Source organism: Anolis carolinensis, chromosome 1, assembly GCF_035594765.1.
Source record: "Anolis carolinensis isolate JA03-04 chromosome 1, rAnoCar3.1.pri, whole genome shotgun sequence".
Classification (NCBI taxonomy): Eukaryota; Metazoa; Chordata; class Lepidosauria; order Squamata; family Dactyloidae; genus Anolis; species Anolis carolinensis.
The window spans coordinates 206,925,425-206,951,007 of record NC_085841.1 but is presented as its reverse complement, the minus strand read 5'-3'; the positions used below and the strand labels follow the sequence as shown (position 1 = coordinate 206,951,007).

Here is a 25,583-nt window from a genome sequence, read left to right as displayed (position 1 = left end):
AGACAAGTTCTATTTCATTTTAAGAAGCCTCAAGGTTTGCTGGTATTACGAAAGCAAAGGTTTTAAAGGGACATGTACAGGGTGGGCCAAAAGTCACAAAGGGGTTTCTCCTTTAATATCATAGCATCATACACAGTTATTTAGGAAATAAGTGTACATTATCGATTGATTGTCACCTTGACATGGTGAGGGGGCTTGCGTGTTCCAATGAACCTGAGGGCACAACCACGGGAGTCACACACTCCCAGGAGTGGCCGCAGGGGAGGATCCAGACCAAGAACAATCCGAAGACCCAAAGACCTCAACGGCGGAACAGGCGGAGGATAACATGGTCCATGTTAAAACGGCTGTGAAGGCGGAAGAAGGCTGCAACAGACTGAGAAGCCACTCTCGTTGTGTTAATCACACCACTGCTGGGACCTCACTCTGTGAAGACTGTGTGTTGACCAGCCGTGCACCGACCTCCACACATTAAAAAAAAAAAATCATGCACAGGCGTCTTCCAAGAAATGGAGGACCATCATCCTCGAACTGCGAGGGATCACCTAAGTAAGTACATTATGGGTAAAAAGGAACCCCCCAGTAGAGCAGCAGATTAAACTGCTGAGCTGCTGAAGTTGCTGACTGAAAGATCAGCAGTTCGAATCCATGGAGTGGGGTGAGCTCCTACTGTTAGCCCCAGCTTCTGCCAACCTAGCAGTTCGAAAACATGCAAATGTGAGATCAATAGGTGGTCTTGTGAATTGGTGCAGGTCTATTGAAAAAACATTATAAAAGAAACAAATGAAATAATCCACAACAAAGTAAAAAAAAAATCAGGGATGTGCCTTTTAGGATTATTCAGTGATGAACTAGTGCAGCCAGAAAGAGAAATCTGCCTGTACAGTTTTCCGGCTGCACGCATAACAATTGCCAGTGACTGGAAAGGTGAAAAAACATTAAGTATTAAAAATTGGAAGGATAAATTGAGGGATTATGCACAGATGACCAAGATTTCTAGCAATCTGAAACATGAAAGTCAGGAAGTTTTTGAAAGAAATTGGAAGTTGGCCTTAGCATATCTGACGGGGGACTCTAAATAATAAAAACAAGGGGAATTTATTGATCCAGAAGCACAGAAGGTTAAACAAAATTATGCATAAACTCTACGTTGTTCAGTGTCGGGAGTCAATGTGGTGGGTCTAACTGGGGGTGGGATGAGGGGTAATTGTATTGTGGGTGGTGGGTTGTCTTTTATGTGTATGTGTATATGTTTGTAATGCATATTGTGAGTGTTTTACAATTGTTTTTTTAAAAAATAATTTAAAAAATAGGTACCGCTCCGCCAGGAAGGTAACACCGCTCCATGCAGTCATGCTGGCCACATGGCCTTGGAAATGTCTATGGACAACGTCGGCTCTTCGACTTAGAAATGTAGATGAGCACCAACCCCCAGAGTCGGACACGACTAGACGTAATGTCAGGGGAAAACCTTTACCTTTTTTAAGTGTAAAAAAATCAAATCTCAATAATAAAGAAAAATAATTTTCAAAAAGTTATTAAAACATAGACCCCTTTGTGACTTTTGGGCCAGCCTGTACAATAAATGGAAAGGGGGAGAAATCACCAAATAATTCAACTGAATAGTCAGCATGTGTGTGGAGAGAAAGTTAGAAAAGCCACAGCACAGAATGACCTCAGGCTTGATAGACAGTGTAAAAACAATAAAAAGTCCTTTTTTTAGTTGAACAAAGAAATGGTAGAGCCACTGTGGACAGGCAATGACCACACTGTAACAGGGGACAGAGAAAATGCAGAACTGTTCAACACTTTCTTTGCTTAAGTCTTCTCCTAAATGGTGGCAGTGCTCAACATGGGGACAATGGAGCTGATGATGCAATAGGGCAATATTTATTTATTTATTTCCCTTATATCCTGCCCAACTCAGGGAGGCCTCACAACCGGCAGCAATACAGGAATATCTGGCTACTCTAAATGAATTCAAGTCTCCAGAGCCAGATGAATTACATAAAAGGGCACTGAAAGACTAGACAGCCCTTGTGATCTCTTCCAACTATGATTCCATGAAAGCCTCCAAGAACAGCACCCAAAGCTCCACATTGCAGAGAAAACTACATGCTTGCACATTTCATTTCTTTAGCTCACAGCCGCTATACTTACAACTACCATCTAAGTTACATTGCAATATCATGCATTGCCTATAATCCTGATGTTAAATGCCTGATCTGTCAATGGTAAGTCAGCAGTAATCCAGGACTTGTTCCTGGATGAAAAGGCAGATCTGGCCTGCATGACCGAAACTTGGCTGGATGAGCTGAGGGGTGTCAATCTTACCCAGCTATGTCCTCCAGGCTACGGAGTGCATCAACAGGCCAGGCCCGGGGGGCGGGGAAGTGGTATGACAGTGGTCCATCAGGATTCCATCCCCCTTACCAGATGCCCTGTTCCTAAATCGTCTGGGTTTGAGTGTGTCCATCTGAGGGTGGATACCTGGGACAGTTTGGGGATTCTACTTGTGTACCGTCCACCCCGCGACACAGCAGTCTCCCTGCCTGAGCTTGCAGAGGTGGTCTCTAGCTTGGTGTTGGTCTCCCAGCGACTAGTTGTCCTGGAGGACTTCAACATCCACGCGGAGGCCCCCTTATCTGGTGTGGCTCAAGATTTCATGGTTGCCATGATGACCATGGAACTGTCCCAAGTGATATCTGGCCCCACTCATCAGGCTGGACACACCCTAGACCTAGTATTTGTGACGGACGGTGGACAAGTCGGTGTGGAAGAGCCAAATATTATTCCATTGTTATGGACAGACCATCATCTGATCAGCGTTAGACTTACTGTCGCTCCAAACCTCCGCAGGGGTGGTGGACCGATTAAGATGGTCCGCCCCAGGAGACTTATGGATCCGGATGGATTCCTGATGTCTCTTGGAGAACTTCCTGTCATGTCGGCTGATGATCCTGTTGAGACCCTGGTCGATCTCCATAACACCGAGATGGCCAGGGCTCTTGACACGATCGCCCCTGAACGTCCCCTCTCGCTTCGCAGAGCCAGGTCGGCTCCTTGGTTCACTGAGGAGCTGGCCTTGATGAAGCGAGCGAGGCGGGGATTATAGTGCAAGTGGCAAAAGATTCAGAGCCTCACCGACCGAACACGGGCTAGAGCAGGGGTCCCCAAACTAAGGCCCGGGGGCCGGATGCGGCCCTCCAAGGTCATTTACCTGGCCCCCGTCCTCAGTTTTAGACTTAGGCTCACCAAAGTCAGAAATGACTTGAAGGCACACAACAACAACAGTCCTAATTAACTTGACTATCTCATTGGCCAGAAGCAGGCCCACACTTCCCATTGAAATCCTGGTAGGATTATGTAGGTTAAAATTGTTTTTATTTTTAAATATTGTATTGTTTTTTCATTTACTAATATTGTGCTATGGTAATAATATCATATATTGTGTACCTATATACATATAATATTGATAATAATATTATAATGTAATATAATACTAATAATAATACAATATAATAATATTAATTATATATTAAATGTAATATTCTTAATATTACAGTATAGTGGTATAGTACAATATAGTAATATATAATGCTAATATTGTGCTATGCTAATAATATAATATATTGTATGTACATACAACTTGTAAACTGCTCTGAGTCCCCTTCGGGATGAGAGTGGGTGGGGTATAAATGTTATAAACAAACAAACAAACAAATAATTGTTGTTGGGGTTTTTTTGCACTACAAATAAGACATGTGCAGTGTGCATAGGAATTTGTGCGTTTTTTTTTCCAAATGATAATTTGGCCCCTCAACAGTCTGAGGGACCATGAACCGGCCCTCCACTTAAAAAGTTTGAGGACCCCTGGGCTAGAGCCTCTATTAAGGCCTACTCCGTAGCGTTGCAGGCAGCCAGAAAAGATTTCTCGACTGCCCGCATCGCGTCTGCAACAAATAGACCAGTAGAGTTGTTCCAGGTTGTCCGGGAGCTCCTTCATCCTCATGAAGGGAAGGAGCCACTTGACAACTCGGTCGCTCGATGCAGCGAGTTCATGCATCATTTTGCAGATAAAGTCGCTCGATTACGCTCTAACTTGGACGCCAACTTTGATACAGTTCCAGACGAGGTACCTAGTACCTCGTAAACTGGCAACATTAAAAAAGTTCCTTGCAAGTCAGGTACTTCTCATAGCTCAGGCTCTTGTCTGATCCCGATCTGGTTATATTTAAGAATACACCCCCTAAATTTTATAGAACTAAGTTAATCATGATAATGAATTCTCATTCATTCTCATTCATTTAATGGGTCTAACGTAACTGTGTCTATGACTATATCTAGATTCATCTTATGCCCAAGTAAAAATACAATATACAAATATTAGAAAAGAATTCAATTGCTAGATTTAGCTCTCACAACAAACAATAAAAAATACAACATACCTTATCAATTTTTTCCAATACTTCTATGGTGGAAGGCTTTGCCTGCTTACAAGGAAAAATAAATGAGCATGAAATTTGACCCTCAAGAGCTCAATTATACACATGTTGCCAACAAGTAAATTTTAAATTTGGAGATAAAATTCAATTATTTGCACTACAAAATATACAGTTTTTCAAATGTCATTTGTAATTCTACTATAAACACTACTTCTACAATCACAAACCAAGTGACAGAAAGTACAAGCATAGAAACATCTGGACCACAAGCAGCAACATTTTCCCCATCAGCACAACCTTTGTAACAAATAAGAAAAAATACAACATGTTGGAGAACACTGCCATTTGAAGAACTGAGCAACTAAGGAATGACCCAATGTAGAGAAGGCAGAAAATAATAATTAGACCTCATTTTTAGAACAGTGTGTTTATTTTGGATCCATTTTGTGATATATGAAATCAATAGCTGAAAATAGGGCATAGTCAGCTCAAATAAATCAATTACTTTCTCAAAATCAAAGCAAGCTACCCATGTTATTAACACATCAATTCTATGATTAGGCAGTTTTAAAATGTAAGAACAAATAAACAAACATATTGGCCACAAATTCCTGCTTTACAAAATAAATGTAAGCAAAGTGGTAAGTCCAAAGATAACTGATTAAAGACAGAGGATAGAGAAACCAATAAAGGAAGGTTTTATATTGAGACCATTTAAATATAATACTAATATATTTATTACACAAAATATTACTTGTGTGCATTTCCTACAAGGACTATAGGAAGGAAGAGCTTAACGAATCTTCCTTACAAACAAGAAAGAAACAGCATTTATTGAGGCTGATCAATTACCCAAGTCAGTGAGTTATATATATAAACTGCATTATCTACCACAAAAATGAAATGCAATACCAACAACAGAATTGTATAAGGAACTGGAATTTTGGCCAATCACTGCTTGTTGTTGTTATTATTCTTGTTATCATCATCATCATCATCATCAAGGCAGTGGCATTTGGGATGGGGGGAGGTCTTAGGTTAGTATATTGTAACATCTATATCAAGAATGACTATAGATTTCCAATTGTGTCTTACACAACAAAAACTGCTGTTCCAAATATACTGGTTACCATGTCTATTTAATAAAGGCTTATCTAAACTGGCTAATTATTGGAGGTGTAATACAGCTAAAGCCTCGTTAATCCATATGTTTTAAAAACTACATGTAGTTTCCTTATTCTTGGGAGAAGTAATTACACAAATAAATGTGCTACTAGAAAGTTGTTCACAGATGATGCAGATATTATTTTAAACCATTTACCCTATATCTTAAGACTTAACTTCTGGTCAGCAGAAAATGATATTTCATAAACTCTTGGCCGCTAAAAAATTGATACTCCAGTATTGGAAAGATAACATCCCCACCTGTGATCTGGAACATTTGAAAGAATGATGTCTCAACATAATTTACAAATTGATTTATTCAGAAAATTGGTCTACTTCCAATTTATTTGTATTATTTTTTGCATATGATTTCTTTTAATTAAAACATGAAAATCCTCCTGAGAATAATTGCTATGTCACTACAACCCTGATTTTGGTGACTGCAAATGATGCTACATCGCTTCCAACTAAGACATTTCATGCTGTTTCTGGATAGGATATTAGTTAGTTACCTAATCTGAAGCCTTTATAAATATTCTTTTACCCCCAAACAGTGATTTCAGTTAAAATAAAAACTGAAAAAATAGTTTGAAAAAGTGGGACCACACTGGACCGATGCCAGGGGCTACCATGTACCTCATGGGCAACCCAATTGGCATACCTGCAATACACGAGTCAGTGCACATGCAAATCCTGAAATCTGAGAATGTTAGCTTCTCCCTAACCCTTATAGCAACATATACCTGCACATTAAAAAAGAAAGTGATCTTCATTTCAATATGAAGGAACTCTATTAATAAGATGTGTCTTTTCTAAAGCAGATGATTTGAATGATACAATTTGCACACACTGAGGAAAAAACAAAGCATGATCTACAGACATGTAAACATCTAACAGAAGTGCTGCACAAAATTAATAAAATCCCTACATCATGTCTAAGAATGGAAATTAACTGCCCTATATTCACGCTTTAAAAATTCACACAGCATTTCATTAAAAACCATAAGTACTTTAACCAGAGCATACACAGTTTTCATTTCAATTACATTTTCATTCCATAATCAAAGAGAATTGAGAAACAGACTGTCATTCAGAACATATTTACTGTTTACAGAACATATTGACTACGTTGGCTCACCACTAGCTTATTCACAATTCAAACAAACACACAGAGAAGAAATTGTAAAATTTAGCCCACCGGGTATTTTGGAATATGATTTCCACAATCCCTTATCCTTTGGCATGCTGGGGGATGACGAGAATTGCAGTCCAGCAACATCTGGTGGGATCCTATTTATATATCACATAGGGAATTCAACTACAAGAGTGAATTTCAAACTCTAGTCCTCCAGGTTTTTGGACTTCAATGCCCATGAACCTCAGATGCCTTGGACAATGATCAGGGATTCTGGGAGTTCCAAAACACCTGAAAGACCAGAATTCAGGAAACACTGAACTAATATTAATCCCTAGTGCTAATAAACAAATAGACATTCTTAGCCACTTAAATTAATTACTTCTACTAGTTCTTTATTTCAACTAATTTTAGCTGGATTGGAAGTCATAAGTAATTATAAATCAAGTCACTTGTGTTCTTAGCCTCAAGTCAACTTCAGTATGTAAACATATGGTTAACAACAGTTACCTATCTTACAGAGCTCTCATGAGAAGGCATGACACACAATAAAATACAATAGAGTTTGGTAAGGTAGAAGTCAGCAGAAAAAGAAGAAGATTGCATTACAGGTAGGTAGATTCAGTCCAAGAAACCATGGCCTGAGTGCAGCAAACCTGAGCAGAGCTACTAATAACATGGTGACATGGAAGTTTCTAATAGGGTATCTGCAAGTCCATTTGGAAGAAATTAATAACTATCTTATAGCACTCTTATAACACTCACGAATAACATATTACTTGAATCTAACGCTCACCTTTTTTTACTAAATTGCCTTGCCAAAATGAGGGTGTGCATTATATTTGCATAATAAGGTAATCTTATTGCTGAGCCAAAGCAATAGGGGAAGCTGTTTCAGAAGCACCTCTATTTGAGGGGTGTCATCTGTAATTAAATTGTAATAGCTCAATGCAATGTAATTTTCAGATTTGTAGCTTGGTTGGGCATCTGCATTCTTTGGCAAAGAAGGCTCAAGGCCTAATAAAACTAAAGCCTCCATGGCTCCATAGTCTTAAACCAAAGAAGTTAAAGTGTATTAATTCTACAGCATAGATGCACCCCAAGTTTTCTTTTCCATTCCTGAAAGCTTTGGTGTTCCAACACAATTGTTATTAAAGAAGGAATTCTAAGCAGGCAGCATATTTGTAATTGGCATATTACAAAAAGCACACATTTTGCTGTTGTGCATTACCGTACATTTGCCAGAAAATACTTTTTTTGGTTTCAGGGTTTTAAAAATTGAGGTGTGCATTTGATTTGATGGTGCATGGTACAGTCCTCAAGTTACGAACAAGATAGGTTCTGTTGGTTTGCTCTTAAGCTGAATTTTTATGTAAGTCGGAACAGGTACATTTTTAAGTGTAACTCCAACCAAAAAAAATTAGAGGAAAGGGTCAACATCCCTGTGTTGTTTGCTTTGCTGTCTGTGCCCCAGTTCAGGAGATTTCATCTCACTTTCTGTCTCTGTGATAATTGGATTTTGAAAAATGTAGCTTGTGGTGAAAACAAAGGTTGGTGATAAAGTTTCAGTGGAGACCTCTTTTCCCCATAATAACTCTATCAGGAATGATTTTCCCTTTTCGAGTGGTAGATTTCTCTCACTTCCTGTTGTCTCATCCCTGTTCTTAAGTATGGCTCTTTTGTAAATTAGATGTTTGTAACTCAGGGACTGCCTGTATTCAAAATGCTAGCAAACACTATTGGGACCAACAAGACTAATGGTAAGGAACTGGGGTTTATTGCCCAAAACACCTAGAATGGCAAAGCTTCCTCACTCCTAATATAAGGCAAGTACTGCTTGCACTGATTGCAATTCAAAAACAATCCTCAAGCAAGTATGGGCCTCATTAACAAAAAGGACTATGCTGCCCTAAAGGCTACTATTCAAACATCACAAAACTAACTTACCAACATTCAGCAGATTTTATGGCAGCATGTACTTTTTTCTAGGCAATAACTAGCTACTTGATCAGTGCTTGGCTGCTGACAACATGATTTTCTAGAACATTTGTCCAGAGCACCTCTTTCCCAGAAGAACTATGATAGATATAATTCAACACAGCATAAAACATACGAGCTGTTACTTACATACATACATACAGCTGTTGATTTCAACTGACTAAGCATACATAAATCACTTACTTTGAGGCCATTATTTTGGAAGTGATGTTTAATTTGGACCTGCTCTATGATTTTTGACAAGTATAGCTCTTCAGTAAGCACCACAGCAAATGCATCAGAAACAGCATTTGAGACCTGGTTCTTCAGGCAATCAAAAAAATCAACCTCTAATCAAGAAAATTTACTTACCCGCCATCTGGAAATGATTCCACCCATTTCTTTGTTTGCAGAGACAGGCTGTTTGTAACTTATAGCCAATCTTGTAATGCAATTCACAGCTACAAGTAAAGCATTAGTGTTTTAATTAAAAATATAACCACAATGTAAGTCAATTCAAATGACAGTCTAGGCACCCATATAATTACACAACCCAACTTACATGGCCCATAGTTTCAAAATTCTCTATCACAATCTAACTTCTCAAATATCCATTCTCCATAATTCCCCAGACTTAATATCTTGTCTGCACGTGCGGTGCGATGAAAAAGCTTTCTAAAGAAAATTCACCACCTAAAATACCAGGTTGCCCAAGAGATATAATCAAATTTGAATCTTTCTTTAATAAGGACTACCAAGCAAGTGACATCACTAGGAAGCACAGTGTCAGAATGCAGGGTACAAATTGTACAAAAAATTCAGCATAAAAATCACTCTAACAAACTTTGCCTGATCCAGCATCTATTTCTGATCCAGCATCTATTTCTAGTCCTAACCATATAGAAATGATCTGAGAAACTCACATCTATCTTGCTATCCAGTAGTTCTTGAGATTTCCATTTTTTTTGTTGAGAGGATGATGTTCTCAAACAAAGTAACACATTTTAATGCTTCTCTTTTACTTGGGGTCTTGTTTTCAGTTGACGCAAAACAATAGGGATTGTGGTCTGATATGTCTAATTTGGTAGTCTTTGAATCCTTCTTTGTATACCATATCAAGTCAACAGCCAAACTGCATAACTTCGACCAATGTCGTTTCCCCTGTAGCCCGAGGACACAAAATCACACGGAGATCACTGCTACTTTGAAATGGCAGCATCTTGAGTTTGGGTGTCCCATTTCCTCAAGGGTTTTGTGTTGTTGATACACTAATCCAATAGTGTGTCTCAGGTCATAAAGGTCAAGGTGGTCCTACATTTATCCTTTAGTAGGGTCTCTCATATTCCATCTCTTCAAATTTTCATTTGTTCCATGAATAACATTGCAAAGAATAGTTTCTATAAAGACGAGTTCAAAGGGTTCTAGCACAGTTTATTTATTTGCATCTTTCTTTGCCCTATATATTCTGGAATAAAAACTCTGACTGCTCAACAGTAGACTGGGACCATCGACACCATACCATTTCTGCCTCTGATGACATCTGTGGCCCCTTCCACAGTTGAATAAAATCCCACATTTTCTGCTTTGAACTGGAATATATGGCAGTGGGGATTCAGGTAACCCAGTTCAAAGCAGATATTGTGGGATTTTCTGCCTTTACAGTCTGGGTTATATGGTTGTGTGGAAGGGCCCTGTATCTCTGCTAATCCTTTTGGACAGGATAAAGGGAACATGTACAAGAGCAAGCACTCACAACCCTGCCTCTCCTTTGCTTCCCATTTAAGTGCTCACCTCAAGTTTCCTACTTCATATTCAACACAAAACAATACAGTATCCCCATATCCATTGGATGCCCCTTCCACACAGCTGAATAAAATCCCACATTATTTGCTTTGAAATGGAATATATGGCAGTGTGAACTCAGATAACCCAGTTCAAAGCAGATATTGTGGGATTTTTCTGCCTTGATATTCTGGGTTATATGGCTATGTGGAAGGTCCTGGAGATGATGATAACAACAACAACAACTTTATTTTTATACCCCGCCACCATCTCCATGAAGGGACTCGGGGTGTCTTACAGGTGGGACCAAGCCCAGGGCATACAAACAAAATTTACTAACTAAAACAAGTTAAAAACATAATAACATATAACCGTCAATTAAAACAATTAAAAAACAACAGAGTACAAAAAACATCATTAAAAGTGTATCAAAACCAACCTCAACAACCAGTAACCAGGAATATGGTAGGCATGATCAAACTAGGACTGGGCATGCACTTGCGCAAAAAGCAGACTATAGGACCAGGACTGGGAGTAAAATGCTAAGATACATTTCTGATTAAACCACAGTTATCTGAAACCACAGACATAATCGAACATTGTTAAGTTAGCTGACTTCCAGTCTCAGCATACCATATTATTGCACTGTAGCACTTAAGAGATTCCTAGAAAATTGTCTAGAGGAATCTCTAGGTTTTCTTGCATGACTCTATGGTAACCTGGCCAAGAAAGGGGGGGGGTGCAGAAATAACTTTGGATGGCCTGAAGGACATGGCAAATTCCTGGAGAAAGTATTTTTCTTTGAGTGTAGATAAATAAACTGTGGGTAAGAGTTCTGAGTTCCAGGATCTTACTGTATGGGACTTCCTTAATCCCAATAAACTGTATTATTTGGGATAAAGTACCCAAAGGACAAATGCAACAGAATGGGACCATTCTTGTCCCAGTAATTTTTTGACCACCTAAAAAAGATCTCTTGTGATAATGGTATTAAATGCCTGTCTGGTTCTGTTGAGCAACGAAGTGTATCTCTGCAGCAGGAAAATCTCTTGTTTGGTAGGATCAATTAAAAAAACAAAGATGGTTTGAATGAAACCATAATATAAATATGCTTTAAACTGAATACCTGACAAATATTGAATAGAAAGTCTTGCTCTGTGGTTAAATAAAGTCATTCACAGGGAAAACATCTCATGTCTGAATGCCTGACTTTCACATTTGTCTGAAAAAACACAATGAGCTTACATTGAAACATTGGATCATGCTCTACGAATTGCAAGTGATACAGTAAGTCATATGTTGCATCTATTATTTTACGTGTTATTGTGAATTTCCTTCATAAGCTAGAAGAACCAGCAAGTAACCACAAGCAAAGGTGTGTATAATACACCCTACTGTATCTTTCCAACACCATTCACAGAACCAATGTAAGTTTGTTCTTCAGCTACCTGATCTCTATATTCACTTCTCAAATTATGAATATGTATAACTTTTAACCAAACACCACAAACATGTACTTTCCATCTCATGGAGAAAGTCTTTTCTGGACACTTATTTCTGAATGCACAGGATCAAGCTACAAGATCTGCTTTTTTCAATGTGGTACTTTCAAACAAGTTAACTTTAGTTGTCACATAAGTGTTTCTCCTTAAATTCCTTACACATCTGCCAAAAGTTCAAGCAGAAAACGCCCTCTGATCTTTAAAGTATATACAGACTACAAGGGCAATGTTCCTATGGTGAATAGAGACTAAATTTACTTGCACACCATGTTTTATTTGCCAGAATGACCAGTTACCATGCATGCTTGTTGGGAAATATATGAATTCCAAAATGATAAACTATTTAAATCGATGATTTAAATTGGTCTTTTTTCCTGATGTTATACTGCCTTGGTCGCTTCTTCTAGTTGTGAGAGAATCTGACGTTGCCGAGGGGACGTCCGGATGTGTCACGATCCTGCGTGGGGACTTCTCTCATGTCGCCTTGATTTAAAATCAATCTCTTCTGGCACTGGCCTGAATCACTGCAAAATCCATGTTTGAAAATAGGAAGCTGCCTTGTATGAATTCACCCCTGTCCTTCATCTAGCACAGTTTTATCTGGTGAGAACACAAGTAGCTTTCCTATAAGTCAAACCATCAATTTTGGTATTGTCTACCAGTAGTTTATTCTAACCTGATGCCTTTCAAATGTTTGGGAGTATAAGTTCTCATTATCCATCACCACTGGCCTTTGGTATTGTAGTCTAAAATAAAGCAAGTCTACACAGATGAAACACGGCACTCTCTAATCTCGGGTGGATGTTTTTCCCAGCATTACCTGAAAATGTAAGGAAATGTAATCTACACCTTTTATATGCAAAGCCATTTTTCCACTGCTCAGCCAACCTCAACACCATTCCATCCTATGCAGTGCTTGTGAAATGAAATGCCTCCTTCAGAATTGCTAGCTGGAACAATGAAATGTCCTCCACTCTTTCCTCATTTAATATGAGAAACTACAGGCAGGATTCTTCAACCAATCACCTCCTTTCTGCCATCACTGTTACTATGCCAGAAGCAAAAAATCTCCCTCTCTCCTTCTTAGCCATGAAAAAAATGGGAATTGGCCACCCTTTTTCCACTGATGTTGCCATACTACTGCAACTGCTTTAGAATCATAGAATCATAGAATAGTAGAGTTGGAAGAGACCTCATGGGCCATCCAGTCCAACCCCCTGCTAAGAAGCAGGAAATCGCATTCAAAGCACCCCCGACAGATGGTCATCCAGCCTCTGTTTAAAAGCCTCCAAAGAAGGAGTCTCTACCACGGCCTGGGGGAGAGAGTTCCACTGTCGAACAGCCCTCACAGTGAGGAAGTTCTTCCTGATGTTCAGGTGGAATCTCCTTTCCTGTAGTTTGAAGCCATTGTTCCGTGTCCTAGTCTGCAGGGCAGCAGAAAACAAGCTCCCTCCCTCCTCCCTATGACTTCCCCTCACATATTTGTACATGGCTATCATGTCTCCTCTCAGCCTTCTCTACTGCAGGCTAAACATGCCCAGCTCTTTAAGCCGCTCCTCATAGGGCTTGTTCTCCAGACCCTTAATCATTTTAGTTGTCCTCCTCTGGACGCTTTCCAGCTTGTCAACATCTCCCTTCAACTGCAGTGCCCAAAATTGGACACAGTATTCTAGGTGTGGTCTGACCAATGCAGAATAGAGGGGGAGCATGACTTCCCTGGATCTAGACGCTATTCCCCTATTGATGCAGGCCAGAATCCCGTTGGCTTTTTTAGCTGCCGCATCACATTGTTGGCTCATGTTTAACTTGTTGTCCACAAGGACTCCAAGATCTTTTTCACATGTACTGCTGTCTAGCCAGGCTTCCCCCATTCTGTATCTTTGCATTCCATTTTTTCTGCCGAAGTGAAGTATCTTGCATTTGTCCCTGTTGAACTTCATTTTGTTAGTTTCGGCCCATCTCTCTAGTCTGTCAAGATCGTTTTGAATTCTGCTCCTGTCTTCTGGAGTGTTAGCTATCCCTCCCAGTTTTGTGTCGTCTGCAAACTTGATGATCTTGCCTTCTAACCCTTCGTCTAAGTCGTTAATAAAGATGTTGAACAGAACCGGGCCCAGGACGGAGCCCTGCGGCACTCCACTTGTCACTTCTTTCCATGATTAAGATGACACATTGGTGAGCACCCTTTGGGTTCGTTCGCTTAGCCAATTACAGATCCACCTTTGTGGAAGAAAAGAAGGAGACAGGAACCAGAATGGAAGTGATTTGGAGAACTGACTTCAGAAGATAAAGTATCTAACAGTGGTTCTCAAATTTTGGTCCTGCAGGTATTTTGGACTTCAATTCCTAATATTCCTGATCATTAGCCATGTTGGCCTAGAATTCTGGAAATGAAATCCAAAATATCTGGAGGACCAGATTTGAAGCAGTTATCTAGGGCAATTTTGGATCCTCAGAAGTTGTTGGACTTCAGATACCTCAAAGTCCCAACTAGGCTGGCTAATGGTCAGTCAGGGAACTACATACCAATAACGTATGTTTAGAACCAAAGCTTTGGGAACAGTACATATATAAAAGTGCAAAGCACCTCTCTGTGCATGATAGCCACACAATTCAATGTGCTATTTGCTGGGGCTTGTACAACTCAATGTGTAAAAAAGCTACCCCCAAACAGTAGACATATACAGAGCTTAAATATATGCAGGGTCAAACTGCACATAATACCCAGACTATTAGACAACAACAGTTTGCTCCCAATAGTTTTTTTTAAAAAAAATACAAATCATAGGTTTTGAGGCTACACACATACAAGACAGCTGCAAGAGTGAAAATGGGATAACCCTTTGGGTGTTTTTCCAATAAGAATTTATCACACCTTAGACTTCCTTTGGCCCTACAAATAGGAGGAAAACATTTATCCTGGCAAAGAAAAAAGCAGCTAAGGCAGGAATAGGGGAATGGAACTGAGGTGCTTTTTCATATATCTCACAGCTTGTAATTCTGTCTTCAGGAAGACAAATATTCAGAGTACCACAAGTCATTAAGCAATAGCATGTAATATGATGCTGAACAAAATATTCAAATGTAAGTTGAGCATGTCAGGATGTGAAAGCCCAGCACTCATAACAACTGTACTCTCCACATCCTGCCAGAGCAATGGGGAGTGGGAGATAATCTAAATGATAAGAGCCATCTGGCCAGGGATGGGTTTTATGGCCAGCTCTGGTTTTTCAAACCTGGGAAAGGACCATATAACAGATACATGTGAATGTGGGGAGGGGGGAAGGTAGGAGGCGGATATACTCGGGGTTTGGCGGGAATACGTCAGTTCCAGCTTCATTTTCATCTTGTAAAGAAGGTCCTCAATAAAGCGTTTCCACGGAGCTGCCTGTGTGAGCCTGTTTTGAGTCCTATAGCTTTCAAGAGCTGACAGAGCATCCCTTAAACAGAATTCGAAATTCCAAAATACCCCAAAATCCAAAATATTCCACCTGAGTGGCTAAGATAATGACACCTTTGCTTTCTGATGGTTCAATGTAAATAAACCTTCTTTAATGAGAACATTATTTAAAATATTATGTTTATACTGATCAGACTATAATATGAATAAACTGTATATGAAACACACATGAATTTGTGTTTAGACTTTGGTCTATTTCATTATGCACATACAGGTATTGCAAAATCTGGAGAAAAAAATCCAAAATCTAAAACACTTCTAGTCCCTAGCATTTGACATAAAGTATATTCAAATCAATGCCAACCTGCAATTACTGCAACTATACATGACTTGATAGTAATTTTAAGGTTTGTAGAATACCAATACAAATCCAATACATAAATATTACAACAGAAAAAATACATACAGTAGAGTCTCACTTATCCAACACTCACTTATCCAACGTTCTGGATTATCCAACGCATTTTTGTAGTCAATGTTTTCAATGCGTTGTGATATTTTGGTGCTAAATTCGTAAATACAGTATTTACTACATAGCATTAATGTGTAATCAACTACTTTTTCTGTCAAATTTGTTGTATAACATGATGTTTTGGTGCTTAATTTGTAAAATCATCATCATCATCATCATCATTTAATTACTTATTAATCGCCCTTCATCCACGATGCTCTAGGCGATAAGATAAAATTGTAAAGGATAAAAATACATACATAAAAATATTAATAAAATTAACATAGATTAAAAGTTCTAGTAAAGAGCCAGGTCTTGAGTGCTAGGGTAAAAGGCCCTAACTCATGCATGGCTCTCATATAGGGGCGGCAAGGCATTCCATAAGGCAGGGGCAGAAATAGAAAAAGCTCTGCGCCTGGTCCTTTCCAAGTGCACTTCTCTAGGACCCGGTACATAAAGTAAGTCTTGTTGGGATGGTCGTTGTGACCTCCGATGATGGGAGAAGGAGAGACGGTCCCTAAGGTACGATGGGCCCTGGCTGTAAAGAGTTTTAAAGGTCAGAACTAGCATCTTATATAGACCACGGTAATCTGAACAATACGGAGCTTTCGGGTCGTGGACATCGGAAGGCCAACATACAGGGCGTTGCAATAGTCCAGCCTAGATGTGACCGTGGCATGGATGACTGTTGCCAGCGCCTCATCAGATAGATAGGGTGCCAGTTGCCTCGCTTGTCGTAGATGGAAAAAGGCCTGTTTGCTGGCAGCAGCGACCTGAGCTTCCATTGTCAGCTGCGAATCTAAAACGACACCCAGGCTCTTAACTTATTTTGATGTTTAATAGGCTTTTTCTCAATCTCTCCTTATTATCCAACATATTCGCTTATCCAACGTTCTGCCGGCCCGTTTATGTTGGATAAGTGAGTCTCTACTGTACTTGTATTTTTAACCAAGCGCACTAACAAGGACGAGGGAAAGAGAATCAATAAAGGAAGACAATAGCAGAAGACAGTAGAAGTAAGAATCGAAGACAGAGGAGAAATTAAATATTTAGGCCTGGAGAAGGAAATTAATTAACAGACATTGAGAAGAGAGAAATTGATATAAGATCACTAAACCACCAGAAACTAATATAATGTGATATAATATTAATAAATTAAAGAAAGATTCGATAATGATGACACCCAAAATAAAAGAAATTAAAGCCCTACCAAATTTACCGAGAAGAGCCTCCTTAACGGGGGAAATAAATATGTCAGATATGAGGGAAATACAAAAAAAATCTGAAAAACGGGATAATCTACAAAAGGCCATATCTACTAAACATGATTCCCAACAAAGACAAAGACAAATGGATATGTTAGAGATTAAAGAAATCAAGGAGGAAGTAGGATTAATTGCATCTGAACTAACAGAAGCCCCGACTAATATTAAGAATCTTAAATCTAAAAAGGTAAAGATAGAGAAGGCCCAAAATAAAGTGCAAAAAAAGATGGAGAATTTCGACACCAAAATCAAAAATTAGAGAGAAATCAAGAAAAATTTGAGCAAATTGAATTGGAATTTCAATTAAGGTTTAGAAATATCTAGGAGTAAACTACAAAGAACATACAACAGATTGTAGTACAGTTAATAGCAAAATGCCTACAACGAGCTGAACAAGAATTGGATACAGAGGTTGACCGCGTGTACTGCATACAAACAAATTATGCAAAAAGAAACAAAGCCCCAAGAAATACTATTGTTTATTTTGTTAGGAAAGGAATTCGTGATGAGGTGCTAAAACAAAATAATCAACACCCAATCTATTCTAAAGGTTCGAAAATGGCTGTACTCAAAGAGTTCCCACTTTCAACACTTAACAGGAGGAGGAAATACTTCTTCCTGACTGATGAACTGAAGAAGAACCAAATAAGATGTAGGTGGGGGAAGTATGAAGGGATCATGGTGACCTATAAGGAGGAGAAATATTGGTTAACAATGGAGGAGAAGGCAAGAAATTTTTATAAGAGATTGTAGAAAGAGAAAGAATCAAAACCTACAAAACAATCTTCACAGAATGGAAAGAAACCTAAAAGACCCAGATTCTACTCTTCGGAGGGAAAAGGCCTCGCAATAGCTCCCCTACCTACAGACGACAATGAAAACGATGAAGATGATAACTCAAACGAAAAAGAAGAGGGAATATATGATGACTGATTTTGAACAACAAATAAACAACAAATAAACAAATAAAATAAATGGCTTGAACTCTCCAAATAAAAGGGAAAGGATATTTAATCAGATAAAAAAGGGCAAATATAATATAATGGCATTACAAGAGACACACGTGGCACAAAAACACATAGCACATCTGACCCAAAAAGAATTAGGCAAGAAATATTACTCCTCGGCTGAAGAGAAAAAAGAGGAGTAGTGTTATATATAGACAAAAATATACAGTCGGAAGTACAATTTAAAGATCAGGAAGGTCAGATGGTAGCTGTTGAGATAAAAATTGGTTTGGAAGATATCTTAGTGTGCAACATATACGCCCCGAATGGCCCAAAAACTCACTTTGTCAAAGTGTTGAGAGAAAACATAGCACAAATAGAGTTTGACCATATCATTATATTGGGGGACTTTGGACTTTAATTGGGGTCATGAACAAATAGTGGATAAAGCCAAAAACAAAGCAAAGGGGAAAAGAATGAAATTAGCACTCTACCAATAAATTTTATTGCATTCAAAGATGAATTTGGCTTAGATGATAGCTGTATAGAGTACAATTTGGAACAAAAAGACTATACATTTTATTCGGGGAGACATTTAAGTTGGTCCAGGATAGACATGATCTGGACATCAAAGACACTAACTACTAAAATTGGACTGATCAGAATCCTACCTAAAGACATTTCAGACCACAATGCACTGGAGATGACAATTAATCACAAAAAAGAGAGTTGGAGGTGGCGCCTAAATAACAACTTGATTAAAATGGGAAAAGATGTAAAGAAAAACAAAAAATATCTCAAAAGACTTTTTTTACTTGAATGATAAACCAGGAATTAAGACACATATAATTTGGGATGCTTACAAATCAGTAATGCGTGGGCATTTAATACAACAGAATGCAATAAAAAACAAATTGAAAAATCAGAAAACAAGTGATTTAAACAAAGAGATTGAAATCAAGGAAAAGGAGTTAAAAAGAAACCCTAAAGACATTGGGCTTAAAAAAAGATAGACATTTTGATAAAACAGAAAAGACATATAGAACTGGATCAAATGGCTAAAAAGATTAAATATATAAAGCAGTATACTTTCGAAAATGCCAACAAACCAGGGAAATGGTTGCCAAGGCAGATAAGGAAAAAACAAACCCAACATACTTCCAGAATAAAGGTGGGAGATAAAATGTTTGTTACGTACAAAGAAATTATGACACAATTTAAGAAATTTTATGAAAATTTATTATATACAGAAGACCATATAAAGAAAAGATTACACCATTTTTAAATGAAAAAAACCTTACAAAAATAAGTGAGGAACAAAGGTTAGCATTAAATAAAGAGATCTCAGAAGAAATTAAAAGAACCATAAAGGATCTGAAACTTGATAAATCGCCAGGACCTGGTGGCTTCAGTGCAAACTTCTACAAAGTTATGCAGGAAGAGACTATTCAATTTTTTAAAAATTTCCAGTCAAGTACTTCCAGTGCTAGACGGGGAAGATGGCAGCGGCAACGGGGACGCGCCCCCTGCCGAGTGGATAAAAACTTGGGAGAAATCTGGTAAGGGTGAGCTGAGTGTGAAGGGCTGGGCCTCCCGGGGAGCTGGGGAGGGACGGAAGGGGCCAGATGGTTGGGTCTTTCTCCGCCTTTGAGTTCCTCGGTGGCCGGCCCAGGCTAGAGGGTGCGAGTGAGAGGAAAGGGAAGGGGGGAGGGCTTCTTCCTCAACGGCAGCTCCCTCCTGCTAGGTCTTACTTTCAGGGAAGGTCTTATATTTGGCCAGTCACCAAAATCTCTACTAGGTCTTATTTTATGGGGATGTCTTATTTTCGGGGAAACATGGTTTTTTTGGCTGAACTCTTCCTTCCAATGGATCTCAATAACAAACACACTATGTAACTTCCAAATCTGGCCTAACATTTATCTAGTAGGTGGTTAGATCTCTCCTTTATTTATGAATGCATACTTCCACTCTCTGACTGTGGATCTCCATCTCCCCAGGCAAAGAGGAAAGGCAGAGTTATTGTAGAGGTGACATGGTTCTACTTGCTTTGTTAAACGACATTAGAGATCCCATGACCTCAGATAATTAGCAGCCAATAGAGACAATACTTTGAATGGAATGTTAATCACTCAGAGCATGATCAAAACACAAAATGATGTGAGCTATTTCTAGAATGGGCTGTGGGGAGGAGAAAAATGAGAAAAATACTTTCCTCCCACTTCCAGTATAAGAGTCCAACAGAATCTTCCTCTTTAGACTACAGTGCACATCTATTTTTTTCACAAGCAACTTCTCCAAAAAGCAAACTGGTGATTCATATGCAGCAGTGACAACTTGCGCTACCAGTTATTTACAGTTGATAGCCATTATCCAAAAACATTTTTTAAAAACACCCCAAAACAAAGCATTTATTTTGGATCCATCCCAAAAACAGATGAATGCTTAGTCTTCAAAATCAAAAACTAGTCCATACAAAATGAAAACTGAGGGTGTGCCTTGGCATGGACAAAAGAGAGCCTGCAATCAGAATAACATCTTTCTTCTTTGTTTTCCATTGATCTTACACAACATGCATACATTGCATAGCCACAAATTATCTTAAAAACAACAAATACTGTAAGATTATATCACTTGTGAGGAATGTAAGGAAGTTGGATAGACAGTGGGGGAGGGTCCAATCTACTACTTTTAAAATCAAGGCATGTACTTGAAGGATGGATCATCCAGACCTTAAAAGTCCATCTTCCAGAGCAAGGTGGGAATATATGACAGTAACTTTAAAAATGCCTTTATTAAAGCATGTGCAAAGGGCCAACTGTTTTTCCCTCCATCCCAGGTGCTAAAATACTGCACATCCAGCAAACAAATATTATCCTCATGATGACAGAATTCAAAGCAATGGTTGTGTTTGTCTGGAACATCAGTATGCAAAAGGGATCTTGTAGCATCACTGAAACTAATGGAGAGAAAGAAATTGGTAGCATTGGCTTTCATATGCTAACTCTAGAAAGTAGTAGACAGGCATCAAATGTAGTAGGAAGACTTAGGCCCATTCTACACTGTCATATAATCCAGATTATCAAATCAGATATTCCACATTATCTGCTTTGAACTGGATTATATGAGTCTACACTGCCATATAATCCAGTTCAGAACAGATAATCCGGATTTTATATGGTAGTGTGGGAGGAGGGCATAGACTACCAATTTCTTTCTTCCAGTTAAGTCTCAAAAGTGCCACAAGATCCCTTTGCATACAGGAAAGCACCCAATTCAGTTGGATGGACTTCAAACCCATCTTAGAATGCTTGCCTAAGTACAGACAAACAATACATTCATGGCTATATTGCTTTGTTCTATGCATCTGAGGGCCCTTCCAGAAAGGCCCTATATCCCAGGATCTGATCCCAGATTTTCTGTTTATTCCAGGTTTTCTGGCAGTGCAGACTCACATAATCCAGTTTAAAGCAGAAAACCTGGGATGAGATCCTGGGACATAGGGCCTGTCTGGAAGGGCCCTGATAAAGCAGACTCAAGTCTATGAAAGCTACTGTTACTAATTTCTTTCTCCCAATCAAGACCCCTCTGCATATCAATCTGCATATCAATCTGCATATCAAATAAAGAACAACTCTCAGAAGACAGGGGAATTCCAGGCATGAAACAATCAGGGCCAATTAACAACAACAAAAATAACAACCACCTTTATATACCGCTCTATCTTCCCTGAAGGGACTAAGGGTGGTTTCCAACATAGGCAAGCATTCAATACCAACATAGAAAACATAAAACATTACTTCAATAAAAACATAAACATAATTACGATTAAAACAAATATACCCATTTAAAATAAAACCAGTTTCAGGACTACTCCATTGGGTGATGTTCGGCTACCAATAGATAGAATTCCAGGGTGGGCCAGGACAACTGTGGGAACTGGACTAAGGCTAATACAACGAAGTAACATAGAAAGTAAAATAAAGTGCAACTGATGGCAAGGATAGGGCCTGGGTTACTCAATTTCAAGGTCTACTGAGTAGTTATAGGAAGGCTAAGCTAGTGCAATAAAGTATCAAAGGGGTAAAGTGCCAGGACTACTCCTGGTGGCCAGGGTAGGGTCTGGGATCTGGGATTAAACACTTTCAAAGGCCTGCTGAAACCAGGTGTTCAAGTCCCTGTGGAAGGAGGATAGTGAGGGGGCTTGCCTTATCTCTTTGGGGAGGGCGTTCCACTTAACAAAAAGATTCCCCCAGGCAAGAAGCAGCCAGTCCTTGAAGCTGCAAGGCCATTCAATGCTAATCAAGGCAGCCAATTGTAACATTCACACTTGCCTCAGGCAGACAAGATTTCTTTCTCCTACCTTGGACATTCCACAGATATATAAACCCCACTTGCCTAGTTTCCAACATACCCACACAACCTCTGAGGATGCCATAGATGTGGGTGAAACGTCAGGAGAGAATGCTTCCGGAACATGGCCATACAGCCTGGGAAATTCACAGCAACACAAAGAAAGAATCCGTGATGGTGAGTTGGCAGCACCTGAGCAGGGCTGCTGACGACACACTGACTTCGGGCACATTTATACTGTGGAATGAATGCACTTTAACTGCTCTGACTCAATGCTATGGAATCCTAGGATTTGTGGTCTGGAGAGGACCAGCACCTTTTGGCAGAGAAGGTGAAACAGCTTGTGAAACTACAAATCCCATGATTCTATCGCAGTTTCAGTGGGGTCAAACTTCATTCATTCTGAGCCATCCTGAGAGGTCTTTCATTCTCCATTAATTAAGTCGAACAGCGAGGAAATCCAACGCCCTCCAGGCCCTACAGTCTCATAACTGACGCCCCAGGGCCTCTTGCTCTACCCCTCCCTTTTCACTGAACTGAAAAAAGCCACCAGAAGTCTCCAGTTCTGAACATTTCTACCCTTCGACTCCAAGTTTCCCTCTCAATCTGAAGCAGCCGAAACGCCTATGCGCGCGCATACACGTATAAAAAATACACACACACACCTGTCATTCCCTCAGTTTAAGCATACACCTTCCCCCGCCCTCGCCCCCCCCCCTCCCCCCGGCCTCTTTTTTCCGTCTCCCAACGACTGTGCCACTCACCACAGCAAGAGGAGGAGGAAACGCAAAGCCCCTTCCTTCGTCCCTCCCAGCCGCCGTTGCCTTGCGCCTACTTCCTCCGCGGCTCTCAGTACAGGGACCAACGGGAGCGCCCTGGCAATGGCGCCGGTACGGCCATGTTAGGAAAGGGCACGCAAAGTGCCGTTTAGGGGATGGACTCTCAGCGCGCACGCGCAAGAGAGGCGGCCATTTTGACCGTGGGCAAGCGAAGCTTTCCCGGTTAGAGGCTTTCCTGCCCCCTTGGGCAATACTACTAATAGGAACGAGAGTTGGCATTAAATTCTGAGCGGACGGGGACAAGAACCGAACTAACAATCGAATCCTACAGCAGCTGTCTCTTTCCCAGGGCTGTCAATCATATAGAGGAGGCTCCGCCCCTTGCTGTCAGTTTTCTTTCAAGTGGGCTGCAGCTGCTAGTGTTGTTTTGGCGGGAAGCTTGAGCGTCCTCTGCTACTGGATTGATCATCTCATAGGAAAAATAGTAATGGTGGTCAGTACCTTAAACAGAAATTAAAATAAATTAATGTTTATAATACATTAAAATAAAATTGTGTCACATTAAGTTTGTCTTTATTTGGGTTGCTGTGAGTTTTCCGGGCTGTATGGCCAAGTTCCAGAAGCATTCTTTCCTGACGTTTCACCCACATCTATGGCAGGCATCCTCAGAGGTTGTGAGGTTTATTGGAAAAACTAAGTAAGGAAGGTTTATATATCTGGAATAATGTCCAGGGTGGGAGAAAAAACTATGCAAATGGGATTTATGAGAGTGAATGAGAAAGTTCACTAAGGATGCATCTTTACTTTAACTGCTATGGCTCAATGCTATGAAATCCTGGAAGTTGTAGTTTAATGAGGCACCAGCACTCTTCAGCAAAGATGACTAAAGACCTTGTGAAACTACAAATCCCATGATTCCATAGCATTGAACCATGGAAGTTAAAGTGGTGCTAATTCTACAGTGTGACTGTGTCCTAAGTAAATACACAATATACTATTTGGAAAGTCTAGGCAAGTTGCAACAAATGAATTAAGCATTGCAGGAAGTGTCTGCTGTACTGGCCGGGCTGTATATTGGCATTATTACTGGCATAATCCTTAACATTTATTTATATAGTGCTATCAACTTAAAAATAAGAAAAACTGGTGGGTTGAGACAAGGCATACAATCTAAAATACAGGGTGTTTGAAAGTATAACCCATTAAGTATAAACACATTAAAATTAGGGAGTTCTTTTTCAAACACCCTGTATATGTGTGCCAAGTACTCATAAAGATAGTAGTAATAACAAAATAGAAATGTAAAACAAACTATCCAAATAAATACAGTATAAGATAAAGCAAATTGATACATAATCAAGATATTTGTTGTTATGTGTCTTCAAGTTGGTTTCACCCTGTGGCGATTGTAAAGCAAACGTTTCACAAGTGTTTGTTAGCAATATTTGTTCAGAAAAGGTTTACTGTTGCCTTCAAACAGAGAGTGTGACTTGCCCCAAATAACCCAGTGGATTTCATGGCCAAATGGGAATTCTAAGCCCGTTCTTCAGAGTCCTAATCTAATGCCCTTGGTGGCACAATGGGTTAAACACTTGTGCTGGAGGACTGCTGACCAAAAGGTTGGACTTGGTGGTTCAAATCCGGGGACCGGGGTGAATTCCCGTCTGTCACTTCCAACTTTCTGTGAGGGGACATGAGAGAAGCCTCCTACAGGGTGGCAAAACATCCAGGCATCCCCTGGGCAACATCCTTGCAAACCGCCAATTCTCTCACACCAGAAGCAACGTGCAGTTTCTCAAGTCGCTCCTGACACACACAAAAAATCAATACGCAATGTACAAGACTATTAACAACAATAGTAAACTAGAATTCATTTTTACTTTGTGGTCTAGGTCCATATTGTGTCTGAGGGCTGAGAGGCCTGCTGTTGTGCTGCAGAAGAGGCCAGAAACATCTCCAGCCAGTCTGCCTGTTGCTGCCTCTGGACTCCTTGCCTACTGCCCCCCTCCCTTTTTCCCAGCGCTGGCCTACTGCCCTCCTCGCTTTCCCCAGCATTGGCTATTGAGTGGTAGAGTGGTATACTATAGGAAGGTTCTCTGAGAAGGTAACAGGAAATGAGTTGGAAGGAAACTTCAGGGAAGAATGAACTCGCAAACCTATGTGATCTGCTGGGAAAATCATTCAATACCGTCTTGCAACAGCTGGAAATACTGAACTTGAAACTTGACCATCTCTTCAAAGGAATTTCCCTGATTGTAAAAAATCCTTCTCCTACGGACATTATAACAACTATATCAACCAGGCCCATTAACATGAATAAGGAATTAAG

At 39.7% G+C, this 25,583-nt stretch overlaps 1 protein-coding gene across 8 annotated transcripts in view; it reads right to left on the bottom strand.

Annotated features, from left to right (window-relative positions):
- lnpk (lunapark, ER junction formation factor) overlaps positions 1 to 23,548 on the bottom strand; it is a 76,846-nt gene extending 53,298 nt beyond the window's left edge. The window contains exons 1-3 of one of the 8 annotated variants that reach the window (XM_008118956.3): positions 23,240 to 23,378; positions 9,094 to 9,182; positions 4,449 to 4,493 (exon numbers count right to left, since the gene is read on the bottom strand). In XM_008118956.3, the coding sequence (XP_008117163.1) occupies positions 4,449 to 4,493; positions 9,094 to 9,120 (72 nt within the window). In that variant the 5' untranslated portion in view covers positions 9,121 to 9,182; positions 23,240 to 23,378. Of the gene's footprint in view, positions 1 to 4,448; positions 4,494 to 6,807; positions 7,036 to 9,093; positions 9,183 to 9,644; positions 9,846 to 23,140; positions 23,163 to 23,239 lie in introns of those variants that run through there. The other 7 variants (XM_062964291.1, XM_016996720.2, XM_016996721.2 and 4 more) reach the window with 7 other exon arrangements.
- Positions 23,549 to 25,583: the final 2,035 nt, after the last annotated feature.